This window comes from Cupressus sempervirens, chromosome 1, assembly GCF_028749045.1.
Source record: "Cupressus sempervirens isolate cs-2001-9-10 chromosome 1, ASM2874904v1, whole genome shotgun sequence".
In the NCBI taxonomy this organism is placed as follows: Eukaryota; Viridiplantae; Streptophyta; class Pinopsida; order Cupressales; family Cupressaceae; genus Cupressus; species Cupressus sempervirens.
Window position 1 is genome coordinate 128,128,395 of NC_143118.1, and position 15,057 is coordinate 128,143,451.

The window sequence follows — 15,057 nt, forward strand, 5'->3', positions numbered from 1 at the left end:
AGCATTTAAGTGTGAAAAATATGTATTTTAATAATAATATTAAGAGACATTTAACATTTGGTAATGTTTTTCAGATTTTTGAAAAAAGTAATAATAGTATAAACAAGGCAAAAACTATAGTCGGACTTAAAAAAACAATGTTTGGGATCCAATATAAAACAAAATATAAACCACTATCACTGCTTTCCAAATGTATAAACATCAACAACAAAATATTGAAGAGTTTATTACATAGTCTAGATGCACATGAATGCTATCAAATTCAGAGCAAAAACAAAAATTGACATACGAATGTCCTATTCACGAGCATAAAATGACAGTATTGCACATCAATAATATAAAGCGTTGAATGACAAGATTTTTGTTTATATTAAGTTATAACGATATTCAAGGAAAACCAATATACTCTGTACATACATTTATGGGCACGTTTGGGCTCTGGACAGCGAATAGATGGGCCTTAATAGACAGCAACTAAACAAAGTCTTCCCGGTCTTTTATTAGTTTAAAGCTTTTTAAATGAACTGACAAGCTGAAAAAACTAATTAGTGATCTAGAGGCACACAAAGTGCTGCACAATTCTTAAAAGTGGCGAGATTCGGGGGTTTGAAGCTCGAATAGGAATCCATGAATGGATTCACAAAGGTGTTTGGGCTGTCTACAAAGCAGAATAACAGATTGAGATTTAAATATTGATCCTAGAGGGGATGCAGGATTGTTCAGGAAGCAAGGAAAGCAAAGTCTGCGATGGTTTCAGGACCCTTTGGAAGGCTATTCTTCTCTGGAATTCAACAGTCCAGCCTAAGGTAGGATCAAAATCTCTTTAATGATTTGAAGCTCCTACAACAGTCAAAACTTTGGAGATCTTAGAAGCCCTTTGCTCTGCGAACAATATGTTTTTCTTTTTATAGAAATGAGAAAATAAATAGTGCAGAGATAAAAAGTGAAAATAAACAGCTGGAAACCAGCAACATCAACACTAACAACAGCAGCTATAACTGAACATCGGTGCCAGCCTGCCATGAATTACATCAGAAACAGTAAAGAATAAAAGTTTTGTACAGAAAACAAACAAGATAACCAGTAATTTAACTAACGCGAACAGTTGAATCAAAATATACACAAAGATTAATCTAAGACAAGCTATTAAAGTAACACTGTTTCTCACACGCTACGCGAAAAACCTTTAGAACGCTAACTAAATTTTAAATTGAGGTGCTGGATTAAATAAGAAAATGGCAAGGATTGCTAGGAAATGAGCAGTCAATGAGAAATGCAGAATGGATTGCAACTATGGTAGTGGGGACAAAGCGTTGCTATTAGCTATGATGAGCCAAGAAAACGGAATTTTCCAGGGACGGTTTTTCTCCGATAGAAAGGATTTTTCTCGTATCCTTCAACCAACTCTTAGGAATGAACACATTTTGTTCTTTTTTAAGCTTGGAAGGTTAGAGGGAGAGGCAAAGCTAAAACCAGAAGAGGAGTTACGCAAGGAGAAAAAGTTTCAGATTTTAAAAAATTAGTTTAGTGTATTGTGGTGAGAAAAAGTTTCAGATTTTAAAAAAATAGTTTAGTGTATTGTGGTGAAATCGCTAATTCCCAGAGTGGGCAATATTGTTGAAATCGTCGCAGCTATTAAGATTTTGCAGTGTTGGTAATCACAACAATTTTGCAGACACCGAAATGAGCGCAAGGCTCTGTATCAGATTATTACATCAGCGTTTACATCAATGTATCGAACTTGATCATAATTTTGTGCCAATTTTTTAATCAAATTATTTGTGCAAATTGCATGAACATAGCTGGATCCATAATAATACGCTCAACCGAAGAAGACCCAGCATTATGGTCAATAATGTAACTTTAACAATCATTCACAAACAAGTACGTACCCAAATTTTGCACAAGGGTTATGATCAATAGAGTAATTTGACAAACAATCTTCAATTCTAAGTTAACAGAGACGACCAATCTTCAATTTTAAGTTAATAGCCATTCACCCATCTGGTCATGAGGAATCACATTATAAGCCGGGGTCTTATGGAAGGGACTTCCTTTAAAATATTACAGTTGCTGAAAGTTTTGAAGAAAATTTTAATTAGAGGTCCTATGAATTTTGTAATGCATTTCAGTTTAAACTTTTAAGCTCCTAAATTTAAGGATATAAAATAAGTCAATCTCTTTCTTAAAAAAATTCTCCTATTTTCCCTTGAAATTTTTGGCAGGAATTATTCAATTTTAGTTCAAACTAAATAGTGAATGACGTGTGGCAAAAATACTCCAAAGCTAGTGGGGAAATTTCTAGTTCCAACCCCTTTTTGCTTGCTTAAATATATAACTCTAAAAAAGTAGGGGCTCCGATTTTGTAGCAAAAGATTCTATTTAATCCTGTAGTACAAAAATAAATTTCTCATAGGACCTCGACTCCTAAAAAAATAGAGCTGAAGGCTCATGGGACCCCTGCCTAATTGGTGTCCTTGCTACATTAAAACAAACCTGTGAGAACTCAAATTCAGAATATCCCAAATAGGTCAAAATCTAAACATTATAATGAAAAATACAACCCAAAGCAGGCATTAGAACAAGAAAATTAATAAAAAAAAATTGTGCTCCTTTACAGCTTTATACAATCCCCATTTGCTTAACAGTTAAACTAGAACCTGTTGAAACTCTGAAATATAATGACAAGTTTCCATATCAAACCCCCCTGTAGGAACCAATGTTTTTGAAATTTTGAAGGTTCGAAGCAAGGTCACCAAGGTCACCGGGAGACAGGGAGACTTGAAGGTCTGGTACTGGTACTGGAGACAGGGGTACTCGGAGATGGCAATTTTTTTTTTAATAGTTTAAAGAGTCTAATACTATAAAAAAAATGGTAATACTGTAAAATCAAAAGACTAAAGTAAATAATAATAGTAATGTAACATTAATATAGAGTCAAATATTTCAAAACTCACATAATCACATTACTGTATCTCATAGTGGTTTTTGTTTTTCCAAATATTGTATATGATCATTATCATATCAGATTGATGATTACTGATATTATCATTACATATTCATATTTTAAATTTTTTTTTAAAGTATAGTTTGATGCTAAATTGCAGATATGCAAACAAAAAAGAACAAACTTAGTACAGTAAACAAACCAGAAATCTATCTAGTACTAGTATGTTGATGGTACTAACTACTATCATCTACTCCAAAAGGTTGTGAATCGTGATCATCCATCTCAAGGCCTTCAGCTATCATGCTCTCAAAATCATTTAAATTGTCATTGGTCTTAATTTTTGCATTAAAAAACATTAAAATGAGGGCTAAATACATAAAATAATTTAATATTATCTTTTACATTTATTTTTTATCAGGAGACTTTGGGGAGACTTCACTTTTTGGATTAGGAGATTGGGAGACTCAAGGAGACTTTGTCATGAAGTCTCCAACCTTTTTTGAGGTCTCCGGAGACACGAAAAGTCTCCGAGACGTATCTTTTAAGGGGGAGATGGGTCTCCAGGTAAATATGGTTCGAAGTTTGAGTTCCTTATTTCTTCCCCAGCCCAACTTTTCTCTTTTGCTTTCGTACTTCCCTCCCAATTTTAGGTACAGTCTGATAAAGAAAATTATATGTTTTAACACCTTGTCTTGCAGTTATTAATTTCTATGATACTTGCATCCGGAAAAAAGCAATTTATATTATGGGAAGGTAGTCTCCGAATTATTAGTTTCTAATATCTATAAAACATGGCCACTCGTGTCCTCATTTGTCACCATTCCAAACTCTATAAATTGGACCATTAGAAAAGACATTGACCATAGATATTAATAGATAAAGTTCATGATTAGATTTGACAAGTATATACACTCTTTTCTTGAAAGGAACTCAAGCATGCAGCCTTGTAGTGCAGCTCTAAGCTGACATGTTAGTACAGTTATTGGTATTAACTGCTTGTATTGTGCTCTCTGTATCAAACAAATGTCTTCATTGCCACAAAATCAAAGCTTATGAATATATAGCTTAATTCAAGCAGTTGCGTGGCGGCTCACAAATGCCTCGACCAGTGGATTAACAAGGTGAGGTGCTTCATCCTGCAGTTTCGTAAATAGCACAACTTGAAAAAGAAACAACAATCAACAATAATCCAAGAGATTACGAGAGAATGGTATGTTTGATTATCACAAACCTGTGGGCAATGACCAACGTTTGCAAGGACAACAAATTCTTCTACATTTTGGTAGGACCCATACGCCCTGCCTGACTCAATAGGCTCCCATGGATCCTTGTCTCCCCATGCAATTAGCACTGGGCACTACATTCAAATAGTAGAATCATCGTATCATTAATCAGATTGTTTGAAATTCAATCAGCCATATTATTAGCAATCATTGTAGGATAAAGGACTACCTACTGACCTTCACTTCAGGTATTAATTCATCTGGAAGAGGACCATCTGAATAACATATAAATGAGAGAAATACATCCACAGCACCAGGTTCAAGGCCAGGTAACAATATCTTTTCAACTAATTCATCTGTCACCTCACTGTGATTATGATAACACTGCAAAAAATTGCTATCCGTGCATAAAATTTCAGTGCCCAATACAAAAGACCAGAATTAAGAGAGCGATCTAAAATAAATTATGAATTAATGTCAAATCGTGTTTTCTTCAGGAATCTATCAACCAATCAGTTGCCCTTTTAAAATTTATTTCAGTCATTGAACCTCGGAATTTAAGTGCCATTGCAATTTAGTCTAGTTGTGTCTGTGAATCAGTTCAAAGTTTAAATTCCAATTATTGTATCTGTGCGTCAAAATGTATCTGTCCTTGAGTAATTATATAACACCTGTACACTCAGAAAGGTGCACTTCTCTAAGTCCTATTTGAAGGATCTCATGAATTGAGAGCCTCAAATGCTGACCTAGAGCTCCCTAGTCATGACGTGCAAAGAGTGCAAGCTTGAATAAAATGGCTCTCAAATGAGCATAAGAACACAGCCCCTTTGCAAATACACCATAAAATAAGAGATTCCAAGACAAGAGCAAGGTTGCTAGGGTCTAAGAACCAATAAGAGATGCCATGCAAAATGCAACTATGCTACAAGAAATGCAAGAAATGTAAACCAACTAGCAAGAAAATGAATGTGTTACAAGCCTTCTAATTAAACTAGATGTGCTTATTCTAATGCATAAAAGGAAACTATACTAATGCAACATGATATTAAGCGAAATATAATCAAGGGAGAGAGCATAACAATAGTACAAAAAGAGTGGGTTCAAGATGAAGAGAGAGCTCCCTCTTTTAAAGAAGTGCGGACAGTGGAGATCATGAGACAAGAGGATCTAATCAAGGGTGGGGAGTTGACTTTTGCATAATCCATGTGCACAATCATTTCCACCAATCACAAAGAGTTGACTTTTGTGTCTCCATGTGAGACAAAAAGACTTTTATTTTATTTTTAAAGTGGGAAAATATTTTTATATGTGCAACTTAGGATGGGAGATGAATGGGGTCTTTTATTTAATTAAACGGGGGGCATGTTCCTTTTAATTAAATAAGAACTTATGATATAGTGGTCAATCTATAGGATAAAATCAAATAAATTGATTTTTGATGATTTGATCAAAATAAGTGAAAAATGTGAAAAATGCTGATAAGGGGGCTAATAGTCTAGATGACCATTTTTGGGTGATTACAACACCTAGTGACTTTGGGATATTCTCCAGTCAACAACTTTGACTGTATTCTTCAGGAAAAAATGTACATCCTTCAAAACATATGGCATCCTACGCCATAGACAGCCATCATCCTCAAGCCCTAAATACGCTGTGTCATCCCCCAAGAAAGTTACCAAATCTCCATGCTTCACATCCAAGTTGATTAAAAATGGGCATATTATTATTAATAGTTCCTTGTAATATCATCCCCCAAGAAAGTTCACCAAATCTCCATGCTTCACAGCCAACTTGATTAAAAATGAGCATATTATTATTAATAGTTCCCTATAATATCAGGGATTAATGAATTACTACAATTTTCATTCAACTCGTGATTTTGATCATTCACATAATGTCACTGCAATCTTTTATATAGCTCATGCATGGATAGTTTTCATTAAAGACACCATACATCTTGTATGTCCTCTTCTTTAATAATATCAGGGATTCATGAACTACTACAATTTTCATTCAACACGTGATTTCACTTGTTCGCATAATGTCACTGCAATCTTTTCTACAGTTCATGCATGGATAGTTTTCATTAAAGAGATCGTACATCTTGTATGTTCTCTTCTTAGGCAGTAAATTTCACTCTATAACAAGAGTGCCAGATAAAACCCTCTTCATATTTTTATATTTGAATGAACAAATGCTTAGTATTAGAAACAAAAAAGACAATTTTATTTTTAATAAGGAATGCTTCTAGAAAGTTATATATTATGTTAACTAACCTGGCGAAGGATGCTCTTTACAGCTTTTGGTGTTGCAACAGACTTAAAGAAAATTTTCCCCAAATCAGTGTCTCTGCAATGATAGCCTCGAGAATTTTGCCAATTAAAGGTATTGTAACCAGTAATATGCAACCCGATATTGTCATGTTCACTGTAAATAAATTTAATAAAGCATACCTCAATAAATTCTGAAATAATTTAACAAAAGGCCTTTTGTACCAAGACTGATTCTTTATATGAAGCATGCGCAGAGAAATATTTAGTAGAACTATTCCTTGACAGATATTCCTCTCCATTAAAGCAGCTTGAAGACCAACAATTCCTGCACAAGAATAAACAAGTCAAAAATCAACCTTTTTCAAAGACTGTTCTCCATCATAAACCACCTTCTCTTATTCCCTCTCTTCAACAGGGATAATTATCTTGGCTTGTCAATAAGATGTTTTGAATAAAACTGAGTCTGTAGATAATCGTACCCATGAATTGCTTAAATAAGCAAGAAAGCAACTAAGATTAAAGCAAACATCATCAGTAAAATGCTTATCTTAGAAAGGAAAGTAGGTTCAATAAGCTTGCCAAGGGCGATATAGCTTACCAAGTTGTAGCTTTAGATATCAAAAGACTCAACATCATAGACTTTGTACAGAGAAGTGAAAACAACGCCAGACCACATTTGTAATTGCACGTTCACAATGGATTAGGTTATTTTCAAAATTGATTTTGATTGATTAAAGATACAATACAAGAATATTTGGTATAAATGGACAGGAGGGACTTGTTCAATTCATGTGAAATATGTTAAGGTAAAACACAAGCTTCTATATCATCACTCCATTCCAGCAACTATGAAAGATACCATATCATCATACATCTTAGTCAAAATGCATCACTGTTCAACCAAGGGTTCTGCAAAAGGGAAAGACTAGCATATAACTATGTTCCATGGCAATTTGGGGATAGGGACAACAGCCGATGATGAGTTGTATTTTGGCAACTGCAGTTCAGGGGGCTATCTTTTGAGAACAGCTGTTGGACACCAGTATATGAACAAGCAAATACAAATATAAATAATCTATACATGCCTACATGTATATGCATAAGTTTATCCATAAACACGCATGTGTACATATATGCATACATATGTGTGTATGTATGTGTTGATCCCTAGAGGCTCTCACCTAAATAAAGGCAATCAGGAAACTTCACGAGTATGGGACCCATTGCACCCTGTGAAACAACCTCCAGGATTTCAAAAGCAGGCTCTTCGTTTTAATAGATTTGAAAGGGGAAAGAAAGATTTCCCTAAGTAGGAGCTAAGCTAGGGGGCAATGTGCCAATTCAAAGCTTTTTGCAACACTCAAAGCCCTCTCTAGAAAGCTTTTAGAACACTTCAAACTCTTCAGACTTAAGGATATATTGCCTTCTTAGAAGAAATGATGCACCACAGACCCTTCATTGTTGGAAAGGACAACAAAACACATGAAGTGGCAAGAACAAAGTGTAATGTTCAAATCCTAATCGTGGGAAGCATCTCCAGGGATCCAATTTCCCAGCCAGAGATGTGTCACTTGCCAAAAGACACAATGCAATGGAAATCCTTTCGGTTGGACACAGAAAAGGCATAAAGCATTGTGTTCAATTTTCAGGAAATCACTAATAATTTCAGGAAATCTACTATGACGAGTGCAATTCATCTTCTATTTTAAAGGCATGTCAAAGAGTAAAAAGCATACATGATCGACAATATTTCAAGACAAGTGGAAGATAGAGACCCACATTAGTAAAGATGACACGATGTAAGGATTACCAGCACATAACACATTTATAATAAGCAAAAGAAAGGCAACTGCAACACAAATCCAGTTCTTTATTAAGAGAGGCCAGAAAACAGGTCACACATTACAAATGATACAGAATGTATCTCTTGTTAAGCACAGAGAGTTTCTAGAAAGATAGACAATGCAATGTCCCCCATTGGGACCGACCTTAATTTATCCTAAACTTCCCAATTAGGGTTTGGTTTGTAATGCCCCCTAATAAGAATAGTCATTCATTCTATTAGATTTAAGTTAAATGATTCAAATTATCATCATTCATGCTTACTTTATTACGTCTCCAGCTTAATGATGGAAGGAGTTGGGTGTTATCAAAGTTGCCTAGATACCAACTTGTAGTGGATTCCATCAAAGTTTACAGATCCAATCCCTTAAGCCTTTCTTGGGACTTTGCCCATAACGCGCTTGGGGTTGCTGATCCCTACCCTATCTTGGGACAAAGATCCATTGCTTGGATTTATACAAGCCCCTCCTTGGAAACACTTCAGTCTTCCCTTCTCAGCCAAATAGTAATAGGACCTGAATATATAATCTTGACTATTAAAAATCTGGGTACCTTTATTCTTTATATATATAAATTTGTTTTAAATATATTTATTATAAACATATGAATATATAATTCTGAGTTTATTATTATTGTTGTATTTGTAAGACCATATATGGGCCCTCACTCATAAGAAAATTTTGATATAATATTCAGCAATCAGAATTACTTACAGCTTGCTTGTCAGCCATGCATCTAATGTGCCAAAAAGGCCAACACCCACTGTTATGTATTTCTTTTGTATTCATTTTAAATACCAAATAAATTATAATTTTCCTCCCGTTACGATGAGTAATAATTGTATTCCTAATTTGTTATTCTTCCATAGAATATCAGATATGATATATATTAAATAAGAAATGTTGGATCATGCTGAATGGGGTGGAGAGATCTTATTTTTATATCTCCAAAATTGAATGGATGGCATCCTTTGATAGTTGATAAGACACCTCTCTTAATCCTCCATAACTATTAGTTTTCAAAGAATACCAATTATATTTTATTATTATGATAATATTTCATACATTATCATTATATTAAATTGATTTATATTCTTTATTTATTATATTATTTAATGACTACTTTATTATTATTTTAATGTTGCATTTATTATTTATTATTCTTGTTTCTGCAAGGGGACATGACAGTCCTACCCTACCAACAATTGCTTGCCCTCAAACATTTCCCAATTTATATGAATCTTCCAATGTGAGTAGCTTCTGCTATTAACTAATGTATTAAGGTTTGCAAATTTTCTCATTTTCTAATCTCATAATGGTGCTAATCAATTTTTGCATGATATCATGCATTGAATTCATATCTTTTTGGCTCATTCTTAGTTACTCTTATTGTTCTAGCTCAATCAAAAATGTAGAAGCATCCATAGAACTTGTTTGAAAATATGAAATATATGAATGTATGAAGACACAAAGCAAACACAATGTATACACATAGATGCATGAAGACGCGAAGAATACACTTCAGTGCATGAGGACATGAAATACTGAAGTATACTCATATTTTACACATTGTTAAGTTCCTTGTCTCATCTTTTACCCTGCAAAATGGTAGGATCATGCTTTGACACCACTTGTAATGTCCCCAGTTGGGACCTTAATTTATCTTAAATTTCCTAATTATGGTTTGGTTTCTAATCTCTCCAAATATGAATAGTCATTCATTCTATTAGATTTAAATTATCTATTCAAATTATTATCATTCATGCTTACTTTATTACTATTTTGACTTAATGATGGAAGGAGTTTATGTTACCCAAGTTGCCTAGATACCAACTTGCAATGGTTTCCCTCAAAGTTTACAAATCCAAGCCCTTAAGTCTTTCTTGAGACTTTGCCCACAAGGCGCTCGAGGTGTCATTGTAATGTCCCCATTTTTGGCAGGTCTACGTAGTTGATGGAGTTAGCTCATCATAGCAACCCTCGTGAGCTAACAGGGTGTTTTGAGGGTCCCAACTGTAGATTTACTATTTTTAGTAGGTGTATTTTTGGCAATTGCTATTTTTGGCAGTGTAGTGGGTGGCTTCGGCAGTTGGTCGTCACCTGTAGTAAATAAAGTTAATAATTGCTTGAGCTCTTATTTATTCATTAATTATTAAGTTGCATTATTATACTAATGTTTATATTATTATAATGATGACATTAAGTGATATTTCTAAAATGTGTTGGAAAGTTTATAATGTTGAGTTCTTTTGGGAAACTTCCTCAATTTCTGAAGTGGAGTTTTTAAAAAAAAATTGGCCAACAAAGGATTATACATGAGAGCTCATTTCATTGGGAAAAGCACGCTTGAGATTATATTTGCTTTTGTTGCCTTTGTGGCTTTTTCTTGAATTCTGAATTGTGAGCCCTTGCTGAAGTATAGTGGTTTCATTGTGGGTCTCTCAGTTCTGATGTTTGAACTTTGAAGTCACTGTTGATGTATAGTGGTTTCATTGGTCAAAATCTGTCATTATCTGTTTCTAGGAGATTGGCGTTATAGTTATGGGATCCATCTCTGAGTATTGTGGCAAATTGTTGCTGCTGTATAGCAATTTGCTTGGTCTCCTACTGTATTTTTGTGACTAAGGACAGTTGGATTATGAGCATCTGATATTGTGGTGATCTGAATTTTATGGTAACCTATGACATTCTAAAAGAGGGGGACGTTATTAATTTTTTGAGGTCTGCATTTTGACTGGCAACGTTTTGAGCTTGGGCATTGTGCTATATTAAGGCCAGCATTTCATCCTAGGATTGCAGGCGATTGTCACTATGTCCTATGTTTATTCTTCTACATCTTGGAAGCTGAATTGACATGTGTGGCAACATATTCAAAGAGCCACGTGTTAGTAGTGAGAACCCTCACTTGCGGCCGGCCTATTTTTGCCAAACTTTAGGCTTCTCATTGATGACCAGAAGGAGCATGATTTCATATTGGAGAGCAACCGATATCAACGGTTGTAGGTTGGGAAAGAAGACCTAACATTGATTGATAAAAGGACAGGATCATGAGTGGTTGTGCAACTTCTGATATGGTGACTAAGATTTATAACATTATTAATAGTGTTAACAGTTGTCTGTCAACTGTTTGACAAAATGTCAACACTTTTGATTAGTTAAGGCAATTGATGTGTCATGGTTTAATTGTTGAACTATAACTGGCTAAGGGTTTTTACAGTCATTAAAATATATATATATATATATATATATATATATATATATATATATATATATATTTGTTTTAAATATTTTTATTATATACATATGAATATGTAATTCTATGTTTATAATTTTTTTGTATATGTAAGACCATAAATGGGTCTTGACTCATAAGAGAATTCAAATATAATATTCAGCAATCAGAATTACTCACCAAATAAATAATATTTTTCCTTCCTTTATGATAAGTAATAGTTGTATTTATAATCTACTATTCTTCCATAGAATAGAAATTATTATATATATATAAAATAAGAAATGTCTAATCACATTGAATGGGGTGGGAGAGGTCTAATTTTTATGTCTCCAAAATTGAATGGATGGCATCCTTTGATAATTGATAAGACACCTCTCTCACTACTCCAAAACTATTAGTTTACAAAGAAAATGAATTATATTTGATTATTACGATAATATTTCATACATTATCATTTATATTAGATCGATTTATATTATTTACTTATTGTATTATTTAATGAGTACTTTACTATATTAATTTTGCATTTATTAATTGATTAATTCTTATTTTGGCAAGGGGACATGAGAAGCAATGTGCTCTTTAAGCCAAGAAAATGAATAGTTTTCCTACTAAAACCTAGACTATTTCTTTTATAAACAAGGTGGGCCTTTATAGATCGCTGCCCTCTTTTTTAATGTTTGCAATGTAATCCTTTGATCATGAGTGTGATTACAATCATCTCCATTTCGTCATTAATTCTTATGTCTATAGCATGGACACCAACTATGTTATTTTCAACTCGTTTGGCATCATGAGAAGGCAACCCACTAATTCCTCTTGCGAAAAATGATTTTATTCTACTTCCTAGTGCTATTCTTCTTTTAAAATTGATTCCCGCAATGTTCTTTGGAAAGGATCTTTATCCCATAATGTGTGGCCTCGAGCCATTTGAGCCTCAAAGGTATGTCCTTGACAAGTGCCATGTAGGTAGAGGCCTACAAAAAATAGTTCCGCAGTGGAGTTCTTGGATCCCTTCATGTCGCCACATGTTAACATCGCAGGTTTGCTAGGGAGTAAAGACTTAACTTCAAAAACATGTGTAGTGTTGCCACGTGTCTTCGACAACTTGAATATTGTAGGAAATGCCAACAATATGTATGTGTGTGTATATTGAATAAAATTTGAGATGCATATATAAGGATAATATATATAGACACATATATGCATATAGATATACATACAGAATAAAGAATATATATATATATATATATATATATATATATATATATATATATATATATATATATATATATATATATATATATATATATATATATATATATATATATATATAGGTGTATAAAGAATAAAATTTGAAATAAATATATAGGGATACTTAGGAAAATTACAAGTTAGATCTCAAAATTATCATTTTTTATTCATTAGATTTATCATGATTCATATTCAGTATTAGAATTAAATCAAAGTAACAAAATATAATTGACATGGTTGATCAATGATGAGCACAATAGTAATAGTGATAGCAATATAAAAGAATATACAGCCTAGTCCAATCACACCTATTTTGGGCTTTCAATAACAAATCTATATATTAATTGTGGAGAAGCCAAGCTAATACTAGTTGTTAATCCTCATCAATCTATCTAGCATCTCTAATATCATCTTTATGCATGGTTGGAGTTTGTCAATACTTCAGAGTCTTCCAAATTAGAAGTCTAAGGCACTATGATTGCAACTAGATTGCCTTCTCATCAAGAAGTAAGCCTAATCCTCTCAATTGCATGGATGAATCACGAAACTATAGTTAGACCAATACCTCGCTTCAACAATGAATGGATGAATGAGAATGAAAATTGATAAGTAGGAGATGTTTTCCATAGCAAGTCAAATTGTGATATTGCTATCAGCACTCAACTACGTAGTTATTTTAGCCAAACTCATTGACCCATGTTTCATAAGTACTGGTACACATGAACCCATCTCTCATGAGAATGGATAGAACACTTGGAACTCACTACATCTAGGTAATGCTCACAAAGGTGAAGCATCAGGACTTCCCGAAAGGTCACCCATCCCAAGTAGTTTTCTCCATCATTAAACCCACTTACTTGCAACCCCATTTGCAAAACCTTCAGCAAGTGGTGTGCCTTATAAACTGTTCATTAGGAAGCCCCTTAAGCTCATCAATTATAAGTAGGAGATATTTTTCACAGCAAGTCAAATTGTGATATTACTATCAAGATTCAACTGACCCATAAGTGTTTCACATGAACCCATATCTTGTGAGAATGAATGGAACATTTAGCACTGAAAGTTTGCAAATGGGGTTGCAAGCAGAATGGGTTTAACCATGGAGAAAACTTTGTAGTTAGGCACACGCAAGTTGGAGTAGTACTGGGATGGGTGACCTCCCTAGGAAGTTTGTTGCTTCAGTACTCATGTAAATCAGTACGCATGAAACCATTATTTTACCTTATTTGTTACATCCCCTGCTTTGTTAATTTTAAATACTATATTTACTTGGCAACACTTGAGCAAATTGGAAATGGTTGGTTAAATTAGTTACTCATTTGATTTCCTGTGAATTGGAAATATTGGTTATTCATTATATTTAATGTGAAATTGAAGATATTGGTTAATCATTATGTCATTACACGGATTGGAAATGATCATTAGTTATGGCAACTAAATTTGGGAAGCATTGGCAAACAGGGAATAGGGCATGCACACCAGCTTGTCACCAAGCTATTAGGTACTCGTCTAAACCACCATGGTCAGGGGAAACAAGCTAGGACAAACTAGACAATGCAAGTGTCCACCACGTGCTGACTAAGTCACCAAATGCATATACATATTTATATTTCACAAACAAATAAAAGAGAAATAAAATTGTTACCTTTGAATATCACTTGGGAAGTTTGCATTGATTATGCCTTAATATAGATAATACCCATAGTAGCTATGTGTAATTGTACACATTTCATATATGTGTGTGTGTGTGTGTTGGAATAACACATATGTGCATATGCATACTTTTATGTGCATGTAAATACATGTGTACTAAACTTTTGATATATAACACATGTATATATATGTGTAGACATCACGTACAACTACACTTAAATAATGAGTATTATCTATAATAGTTTGGGAATAGACTCAATAATTAAGAAAATGAAGAACATCATAAATAGAAAAGAGAAAAACCCTAGAGGAACACTCTTCAAATACCTACACAAATATCATTGAAAATACATACTACCCCACTATGTCTTCTTGCATTTGCATTGAGTCCTAAACATTATAGCATTGAGATCCCTTCAATGTCAAAAAAGATTATCCCATACAAAAGTTTTGAATTCGACCAAGGGTACTAGGAACACCTAATAGACTTTGTTGTCCTAATATGAGGTATATATTAGGATTGAATTAATGGACTTTGTACACTCCAATGACTTTAATCTCAATCCTCTTTGTGGCAAGTTTAAGGTTCTCAAATTCGTGGTATTTTCATGGCCAATCATTCACACAC

General features: G+C 33.7%; 1 protein-coding gene and 1 long non-coding RNA gene across 3 annotated transcripts in view; one reads left to right on the forward strand and one right to left on the reverse strand.

Annotated features, from left to right (window-relative positions):
* Window positions 1–565: 565 nt before the first annotated feature.
* Window positions 566–15,057, forward strand: part of LOC149576495 (uncharacterized) — a 45,221-nt gene continuing 30,729 nt past the window's right edge. Inside the window, exon 1 of one of the 2 annotated variants that reach the window (XR_016361590.1) lies at window positions 566–806. This is a non-coding gene — a long non-coding RNA (uncharacterized LOC149576495). The remainder of the gene's footprint in view (window positions 807–15,057) is intronic. The other variant, XR_016361592.1, reaches the window with a different exon arrangement.
* Window positions 3,787–15,057, reverse strand: part of LOC149576496 (alpha/beta-Hydrolases superfamily protein) — a 49,533-nt gene continuing 38,262 nt past the window's right edge. Inside the window, exons 5-9 of the mRNA XM_089817437.1 lie at window positions 6,627–6,771; window positions 6,450–6,522; window positions 4,411–4,557; window positions 4,182–4,307; window positions 3,787–4,086 (exon numbers count right to left, since the gene is read on the reverse strand). Of these exons, the coding sequence (XP_089673563.1) occupies window positions 4,021–4,086; window positions 4,182–4,307; window positions 4,411–4,557; window positions 6,450–6,522; window positions 6,627–6,771 (557 nt within the window). The 3' untranslated portion in view covers window positions 3,787–4,020. The remainder of the gene's footprint in view (window positions 4,087–4,181; window positions 4,308–4,410; window positions 4,558–6,449; window positions 6,523–6,626; window positions 6,772–15,057) is intronic.